The sequence below is a fragment of the Leptonychotes weddellii genome, chromosome 3 (assembly GCF_054177405.1).
Source record: "Leptonychotes weddellii isolate Sample4059 chromosome 3, ASM5417740v2, whole genome shotgun sequence".
Classification (NCBI taxonomy): domain Eukaryota; kingdom Metazoa; phylum Chordata; class Mammalia; order Carnivora; family Phocidae; genus Leptonychotes; species Leptonychotes weddellii.
Window position 1 is genome coordinate 102,417,444 of NC_138371.1, and position 10,212 is coordinate 102,427,655.

General features: G+C 38.2%; 1 protein-coding gene across 1 annotated transcript in view; it reads left to right on the top strand.

Moving 5' to 3' along the window:
- Nucleotides 1-10,212, top strand: part of RNF17 (ring finger protein 17) — a 120,988-nt gene that overhangs the window by 72,585 nt on the left and 38,191 nt on the right. Inside the window, exons 21-22 of the mRNA XM_081815276.1 lie at nucleotides 124-274; nucleotides 430-548. Coding sequence (XP_081671402.1) covers nucleotides 124-274; nucleotides 430-548 — 270 coding nt within the window. The remainder of the gene's footprint in view (nucleotides 1-123; nucleotides 275-429; nucleotides 549-10,212) is intronic.

Sequence of the window (10,212 nt, forward strand, 5' to 3'; positions counted from 1 at the left end):
GAAGAACAAGGTATCCACTTTGGCTGGAGTGGAATGGGTAAGGAGGGACAGTAGAAGACATGTGGTCGGAGAATTATATGTTGTAAGAAAAGGTTTGAAAGTTAAATTTTTTTCTTTATATAGTTTAGAAGAAAAGATGGCAGCTGCTTATGAAAACTCAAAGTGGGAACCAGTTAAATGGGAAAATGATATGCACTGTGCTGTTAAGATCCCAGATAAAAATCAGTGGCGAAGAGGCCAGATCATCAGAATGGTTACAGACACATTGGTAGAGGTAAATGAAGAGTTAAAAATAATAATTGTAAAGGTGAATGCATTCAGTATTTTTATCCTGAAATTTTTTAAATCTAATTTTATTATGCTATTCAGTTTGCAAAATATATTTTGAAATATTGTCTTTCCACAGACTCAAAGTTATTGCTTTCATAGGTCTTGCTGTATGATGTGGGTGTTGAACTAGTCGTGAATATTACCTGTTTACGAGAACTTCAAGAAAACCTAAGGACAATGGGAAGATTATCTTTGGAATGCTCTCTTGTTGACATAAGGTAGTTATTTGCTGAATAAATTTTCTCACTATTGAATAATTATAAATCTTTTTCTTTTTGGATGGGTTCTTGTCAGTTTTCATTTTACTAACACTCTGAAATTTCATAAATTAGTTAATTTTGAGGTTTTAAGAAAAGGGAAAGATAAAAATTTGGAGCACATAAATTTTAGTGGTTCTAAGGAATAGAGAGAGGTCAGTATGATTGGTATCTAAGTAGAATTCAAAGTGTTAAATATTGAACTGGAAGGACATAGGCAGATAGAAATAATATGTGTTTCATAAGCTTAGCATTGCATGGAAAGCCAAAAATGTGTAAATTACCAAAAAGTGAATTAAAGAGGATTCTGGGAAAGTGGCATGAAATAGTTTTTGAGTCTAGTAGAATTCTACCATAAACACAGAGCAACTTGGATAGCAAAACTAAAGACAGCACAGTCAGTCTCTACAATAAAAGTAAGCAACTAGGTTTCCCTCTGTAAGCCCCCAGATACAAACAGGTGTGGCACACCATGCCCTTATGGACCCTTACAGTTATCAGCATTTGTGTGGAAGGAAGGCTGACTGAGAATGGTATTTCACTGGAGCATGCAAGCCAATCTGAGAACAGCAACCAAGACTGAGAAGAGAGTAATGCAAGATGCTCTTCATAGCTGGACGCTAAAGATCTATAATGTGCCACAGTTTCATGGTACTGGAGCCATAGCCATATAACCTTTGGAAGTAAACTGATGCTGTCTTCCATGACTCACACTGAATAGAAACTGTTGGAAATAGAGCCTAATATTAGCAAGTCAGACAATGGGGCAAAGGAAAGAAAAGATGCAGGCAAAAGGAGGGGAGAGGAGCAAGATATCAAAATATGACGCCACATTTTCTGTCATTTTGGTAAAACAACCCTGGAGAATTCTAGAACCATGAAGCTAAGAAAGCAATTGTGATCCACCACTTCCTTCTAAAAGCACAGGAAATTTTATTTCACTTAAAACATGAGCAAAAGAAAGAATTACAGTCAAATTCTGTACAAACTATTATGAGAAAAAAGAATAAAAAGCCAAATAATACCCCTAAAGGCAATGGACACCCACCAAAAAGGCATGCTCACAAAACAATGAAACTGTAAATTTCAAAATGAACTAAAAAATTTAGAAAATTATAGACACTAAAGAACAACATAAAACAAAACTATAAAAACTCAGAAATAAGGTTGATTACAGAAAAAGGAAATTTGAAATGAGAAATGACAACACTCAAAGAATTAGAAATAAAAGAAAATTGAAAAATCATATCAGAAATACAGACTAAACTAGAAAAAACACAAAAGCAAATACACAATAGATAATATCTTAAGAGAAATAGAAGGCAGGGGGTGCCTGGGTGGTTCAGTTGGTTAAGTGTCTACCTTCGGCTCAGGTCGTGATCCCAAGGTCCTAGGATCGAGCTCCGCGTCAGGCTCCCTGCTAAGCAGAAAGCCTGCTTCTCCCTCTCCCTCTGCCTGCCCCTCCCCCTGCTGGCGTGCGCACTCTCTCTATCAAATAAAATAAATAGAAGATAGAAAGGAGGACAAACTTTTTTTTTTAATTTTATTATGTTATGTTAGTCACCATACAATACATCATATGGTTTCACTTATTTGTGGAACATAAGGAATAGCATGGAGGACATTAGGAGAAGGAAGGGAAAAATGAAGGGAGGGAAATTGGAGGGAGATGAACCATGAGAGACTATGGGCTCTGAGGACAAACTTTTAAAATAAAAAAAAGCCAAAAATCCAAAAGATTAAAACAAAAGATCTCTAAAATAGATCAAAAAAGGCTCAACATATATGTAATAGGAATCTCAAAGAAGAAAAATAGAGCAAAACAATACTAAAAACTACAAGAAAGTGTTCCTAAAATAAAAGACAACTTAAAACTGTATATAAAAGGGCACACTGAATGTCTTGGAAAATTAATTCAGGAATGCTGACACTCAGAGATTAGTAAAATTATTAATTTATAAGAGGAAGATCACACTGTCATCACCAACACTTGATGCCAGATGGCAGCGGAGTAACATTTTTATTTTATTTTTTAAAGATTTTATTTATTTATTTGACAGAGACACAGCGAGATAGGGAACACAAGCAGGGGGAGTGGGAGAGGGAGAAGCAGGCTTCCCGCTGAGCAGGGAGCCTGATGTGGGGCTCGATCCCAGGCCCCTAGGATCATGAACTGAGCCGAAGGCAGACGCTTAACGACTGAGCCACCCAGGTGCCCCCGGAGTAACATTTTTAAAATACTCAAAGAGAATGGCAGGGTATGGGTTTTATATCCACCCAAACTGACCTTCAGTTATAAAGACTACAGACAAACTAGAAACCACTCCTGAGGAATCTGTAAGAGAACAAGCTTTAGTTAATCAACAGTACGTGAGAGAGTTTGACTTAAGAACTGGTGGTGAGTGTTATATTTATTTTACCTAAAGAACAAAGACTAAATGATCATTGTTAGGGAAGCAGTATAGTATGGAAAGTAGATATGGCACAATTTCAAAAAAAATGTAGGGAGATAGAAAGTTAAGTATTTGTGAAAAGTGGAATAAGCTTGCCTTTTGCCTTATTAACTAGGAGTGAGGATTTCCAATAAGAGACTGGGGAGAAGTTGCTAACAGTATTGATTTAATACGGGAACTGTGTTAACATTTTATATAAACAAATTAGTAAAACTAGTAAGGAAAATGAAATTATAGTCTCTCAGAAACTTCTTCAAATGACTCTTTTTTTTTTTTTTTTTAAGAGAGGGAGAGAGGTAGGGAAGGACGGGTGCGGCAGGGCAGAGGGAGAGAGAGAATCTCAAGCAGGTTCCACACCCAGTGCAGAGCTTGACACAGCCAGATTTCACAACCCTGAGATCATGACCTAAGCTGAAATCAAGACTCTTAACTGACTGAGCCACCCAGGCGCTCCTTCTTCAAATGACTTTAAAACATAATAAGCTGTCTGTACATACTTACCAGAATATATCCTAAGGACAAAAAAATAACTGTCCCCCGCCAAAATCAACCGTTTTTTCATTAATCCCAAAGTTGGTTGTAATGTTACTGAAACTACTGTGTGTGTATTGTGGGATAAGTCAAAATTATAATTATGTATGTAACATTGAGACCTGGTATGGTTGATACATGATAAAGATGGTAAGATTAAGGTTAATTTACCTTGTACTCCTGATTTTGGGTCAGAATTATAACTAGAAACTCATGTGGTATTTTAATTGTAAAAAATACATGTCTTTTGGGGCACCTGGTTGGATCAGTCATTAAGCATCTGCCTTCGGCTCAGGTCATGATCCCAGGATCATGATTCCAGGGTCCTGGGATCGAGCTCCGCATTGGGCTCCCTGCTCGGCATGAAGCCTGCTTCTCCCTCTCCCTCTCCCACTCCCCCTGCTTGTGTTCCCTCTCTGGCTGTGTCTCTCTCTGTCAAATAAATAAATACAATCTTTAAAAAAAAATACATGTCTTTTAGCCTTATAACACGAAGGACCTAGTAGTAGTGACCTGTGCTGGTGTACAAATTGTGGTCTCCAAATACCATTTCCCAATAAAAGAAATTGGAGCTCTTTGGGACACTATTGATTCCAGATCTTGGACAGGAAATGTACAATATGAACCTAGAATATTGTCATAGCAAAAAACAAAGCTGTAAAAAAAAAAAATGTTATGACAAAAGGACTCAGTAGCCAATCTGAATAAACTTCCACTGACCGAATATGAGACAACTTTAGCATCAGTAACAGTTGTAATGTGGTAAAGCATTTGACATATTTAAATCCCTAAGTTCATAAAGTGATTTTAAAAATCTTATTGGTCACCTTCACAGGATTCTAGGGAACTACCTCATTATTCTGAAACTGGTGAATAAGGAAAATGAAAATTTGTCTTGCTTTTCCTATACTGTCTATATCTTAGGATAATCAAATAGTTGATAAGGGGAAGTTGTTCTTTGTAAGTATTCCAGCTAACAAAGGAAGAATGATATCATTAGAATTCTACCATTTTACAACCCTAATAAACTAAGTAGTCAGGGGCGCCTGGGTGGCTCAGTCAGTTAAGTGTCTGCCTTCGGCTTGGGTCATGGTCCCGGGGTCCTGGGATCGAGCCCCCACATCGGGCTCCCTGCTCTGCGGGAAGCCTGCTTCGACCTCTCCCACTCCCCCTGCTTGTGTTCCCTATCTCGCTGTGTCTCTCTGTCAAATAAATAAATAAAATCTTTAAAAAAAAACAAACTAGAGTCTAGACAGTGATTGTCAGTGGCTGCTAATATCACAAAATGAAAATTGGGCATCATGTGCTTCATGATAGAAGTACACAGCACCACCTATGAATAGTATTGCTGAAATAAGTAGAAACCTGAACCTCATCAGTACTGCATAGCTAACTATGAATTTAAAGGAGATTCAAGGGACAGAGGAACATATTAAATATCATGGGAATGCAGTCAGCTAAATCCAGTCATGGAAACTGTAGAACAATGACTCAGTTTCTTTTAACAAAAAAATCGTAAGGGATAAAATTCAAAATAATGGTTTGAAACATCAGGAAAACATGAACACTATCTGAATGGTTGACATTAAAGAATTTTTTTTAGGTGTATTGGTACTGTGGTTAGGTTTGTTAAAAAAGACTTTTAGTGAAGTGTAATTGGTGTACAGTTAGTTTTATATTCATTTCAGGTGTACCATATAGCGATTCAATATTTTATACATTACAAAATGGTCACCACAGTAAGTCTACTTACCATTTGTTACCATACAAAGTTGTTACAGCCTCTGTCTTATTTATTTTGTAACTGGAAAATTGTACCTCTTAATCCCCTTCACCTATTTCATACATCACCCCTCACCCCTCCCCTCTGGCAGCCACCAGTTTGTTCTCTGTATCTATGAGTCTGTTTGTTTATTCATTTGTTTTGTTTTTTAGACTCCGTATATAAGTGAAATTATATGGTATTTGTCTTTCTCTGTCTGACTTATTTCACTTAGCATAATACCCTCTAGGTCTACCATTTTTGTTGCAAATGGCAAGATATCATTCTTTTTTTATGGCTGAATAATGTTCCATGGTATGTATATGCCACATCTTTATCCATTCAACTATCAGTGGATACTTGGGTTACTTCCACGTTTTGGCTGTTGTAAATAATGTTGCCCTAAACATAGGGGTGCATATATCTTTTTCAATTAGTGTTTTTGGATTCTTTGAGTAAATGCCTAATAGTGGAATTATTGCATCTTATGGTAATTCTATTTTTAATTTGTTAAGGAACCTCCATATTGTTTTCCACAGTAGCTGCACCAGTTTGCATTCCCACCAACAGTGCACAAGGGTTCCTTTTTCTCCGCATCCTCACCAACATGGTATTCTTTTTTTTTTTTTTTAATATTTTATTTATTCATTTGAGACACAGAGAGAGAGAGAGAAAGCATGAGCAGGGAGAGAGGCAGAGGGAGAGGGAGAAGCAGGCTCCTCGCTGAGCCAGGAGCCCAATGGGGGGCTCGAGCCCAATGGGGGGCTCGATCCCAGGACCCTGGGATCATGACCTGAGCCGAAGGCAGACGCTTAACCATCTGAGCCACCCAGGAGCCCCACCAACACGGTATTCTTATGGGGTTTTTTGTATGTTATTTATGCATTTTATTTTAATTTTTTAAGTTTTTGTTCAACTTCTAGTTAACAGTGTATTATTAGTTTCAGGTGTACAATATAGTGATTCAACACCGCTGCTCATCACAAGTGCTTGTGTTTTTTATTATAGCCATTCTGACAGGTGTGAGGTGATATCTCATTGTGATTTTGATTTGCATTTCTCTGATGATTAGTAATATTTTCATGTCTGTTGACCATCTGGATGTCTTCTTTGGAGAAATGTCTGTTCATGTCTTCTGCGCATTTTTAATTGGATTCTTTGTATTTTGGGTGTTAAGTTGTATACGTTCTTTATATATTTGGGATGCTAACCCTTTATTGGATATAAGATTTGCAAATAGGGCGCCTGGGTGGCTCAGTTGGTTAAGCGACTGCCTTCGGCTCAGGTCATGATCCTGGAGTTTCTGGATCGAGTCCCACATCAGGCTCCCTGCTTGGCAGGGAGTCTGCTTCTCCCTCTGACCCTCCCCGCTCTCATGTGTTCTCTCTCATTCTCTCTCTCTCAAATAAATAAATAAAATCTTAAAAAAAAAAAAAAAGATTTGCAAATATCTTCTCCCATTCAGTAGGTTGTCTTTTTGTTTTGTTGGTAGTTTCTGTTGCCATGCAAAAGCTTTTTATTTTGGTGTAGTCCCAGTAGTTTATTTTTGCTTTTGTTTCCCTTGCCTCAGCGTACCTAGAAAAATGTTGCTGTAGCCAATGTCAGAGAAATTACTGCCTGTGTTCTTTGTTAGGATTTTTATGGTTTCAACTCTAATTTAGGTCATTTTTTCTAAAGAAGACCTACAGATGGGCAACCCACAATAGAATATCACCTCATACATGTTAGAATGGCTATTCTCAAAAAGACAAGAAATAACAAATGTTGGTGAGGATGTAGAGAAAAGGGAAACCTGATGCACTATTGGAATATAAATTGATGCAGTCACTATGGAAAACACTATAGAGGTTTCTCAGAAATTTAAAATGGAACTACTATATGATCCAGCAGTTCCACTTGTAGATATTTTTAAAAAAACAAACACTGATTCAAAAAGACATATGCACTGCTGGGTTCATTTCAGCATTATTTACAATAGCCAAGACGTGAAAGCAACCTCACTGTCAACCAATAGATGAATGCATAAAGAAGATGTGTGAGGTGATATCCCATTGTAATGCTGGATAATGCCCCAGGGTAATGCTGGCCTTGTAGAATGAGTTTGGAAGCATTCCTTCCTTTTTAACTTTTAAATAGTTTGAGGGTAAGTATTATCCTTTCCTTAAATGTTTGGTATAATTCACCTGTGAGGCCATCTGGTTCTGGACTTTTGTTGGGAGATTTTTTTTTATTATTATTACTGTTTCACTTCCATTACTACCAATTGGTCTGTTCAGATTATCTATTTCTTCCTGATTATGTCTCAGAAGATTCTGTGTTGTTGTTTTTTCCTAAGATTTAAATTATTTGACAGAGACACAGCGAGAGAGGGAACACAAGCAGGGGGAGTGGGAGAGGGAGAAGCAGACTCCCGGCTGAGCAGGGAGCCCGATGTGGGGCTCTATCCCGGGACCCTGGGATCATGACCTGAGCTGAAGGCAGATGCTTAACGACTGAGCCACCCAGGCGTCCCGGAAGATTCTGTGTTTTTAAGAACTTATCTGTTTGTCCCATTTGTTGATGAATAATTATTCATAATAGATTCTTATGAGACTCAATATGGGTATATATTATTATTGGATTTCTTTTTTTTAATTTAATTTTATTATGTTATCTTTGTCACCATACAGTACATGATTAGTTTTTGATGTAGTGTTCTATGATTCATTGTTTTCATATAACACCCAGTGCTCCATGCACTACATGCCCTCCTTAATACCCATCACCAGGCTAACCCATCCCCACAACCCCCTCTAAAACCCTCAGTTTATTTCTTAGAGTCCATAGTCTCTAATTGTTCGCCTCCCCCTCCAAATTTCTCCCCCTTAATTTTTCCCTTCCTTCTCCTAATGTCCTCCATGCTATTCCTTATGTTCCACAAATAAGTGAAACCATATGATAATTGACTTTCTCTGCTTGACTTATTTCACTTAGCATAATCTCTTCGAGTCCCATCATGTTGATGTAAAAGTTGGGTATTCATCCTTTCTGATGGCTGAGTAATATCCCATTGTATATATGGGCCACATCTTCTTTATCCATTCATCTATTGAAGGGCATCTCGGCTCTTTCCAGTTTGGCTATTGTGGACGTTGCTGCTATGAATATTGGGATGCATATGGCCCTTCTTTTCACTACATCTGTGTCTTTGGGGTAGATACCCAGTAGTGCCATTGCTGGGTCATAGGGTAGCTCTGTTTTTAATTATTTGAGGCACCTCCACACTGTTTTCCAAAGTGGCTGTACCAACTTGCATTCCCACCAACAGTGTAAGAGGGTTCCCCTTTCTCCACAACCTCTCCAACATTTGTTGTTTCTTGCCTTGTCCATTTTTGCCATTCTAACTGGTGTAAGGTGGTATCTCAATGTGATTTTAATTTGAATTTCCCTGATGGCTAATGATGATGAACATTTTTTCATGTGTCTGTTAGCCATTTGTATATCTTCTTCAGGGAAGTGTCTGTTCATGTCTTCTGCCCATCTTTTGACTTGTTTATTTGGTTTTTTTTTTGGTGTTGAGTTTGAGAAGTTCTTTACAGATCTTGGATATCAGCCCTTTGTCTGTGGTGTCATTTGCAAATATTTTCTCCCATTCTGTGGGTTGCCTTTCTTTTTGGTTGACTGTTTCCTTTGCTGTGCAGAAGCTTTTTATCTTGATGAAGTCCCAAAAGTTCATTTTTGCTTTTGTTTCACTTGCCTTTGGAGATGTATCTTGAAAGAAGTTGCTGAGGCCAATGTCAAAGAGGTTACTGCCTGTGTTCTCTAGGATTTTGATGGATTCCTGTCTCACGTTGAGATCTTTCATCCACTTTGAGTTTTTCTTTGTGGATGGTGTTAGAGAATGGTCGAGTTTCATTCTTCTGTATAGAGCTGTCCAATTAGAATGGAGAAAATGATTGGAGTCTCTAAGGGCAGAAATGAAAGCTGAACTGGCAGAACTTAAAAATGTTGTTAATGAGATCCAATCTAATTTAGATGATCTAACAGCTAGGGTAAGCGAGGCAGAAGAATGAATTAGTGATCTAAAAGACCAATGGATACAAAAGAACGAAAAAGAGGAGGCCAGGGAGAAACAACTCAAAATCCATGAAAACAGAATTAGAGAAATAAGTGACACCATGAAACGTTCCAATGTCAGAATTATCGGGATCCCTGAGGGGATGGAGAGAGAGAGAGAGGACTAGAAGATATATTTGAGCAAATCATATCTGAGAACTTCCCTAAGCTGGGGAATGAAACAAACATTCGTGTCCTAGAGGCAGAGAGGACCCCTCCCAAGATCAAGGAAAACAGGCCAGTGCCCCAGCATGTAATAGTAAAACTCACAAATCTTAGAACCAAGGAAACCATCTTAAGGGCAGTTAGGGGGAAGAGATTCCTTACATACAGAGGGAGGAACATCAGAATAACAGACCTATCCACAGCGACCTGGCAAGCCAGAAAGGGCTGGTAAGACGTATTCAGGGTACTAAATGAGAAGAACATGCAGCCAAGAATACTTTATCAGGCAAGGCTTTCATTTAGAATGGATGGAGAGATGCAGAGCTTCCAAGACCGGCAGAAACTGAAAGAATCTGTGACCACTAAGCCGGCCCTGCAAGAAATATTAAGGGGGGTTCTATAAAAGGAGAAAGACCCCAAGACTGATATAGAACAGATATTTACAGAGACCATCTATCAGAAACAAGGACTTCACAGGCAACATGATGACAATAAATTCATATCTTTCAATAATCACTCTCAACGTGAATGGCCTAAATGCTCCCATAAAACAGCACAGAGTTGCAGATTGGATAAGAAGACAGGACCCATCCATATGCTGTCTACAAGAGACTCATTT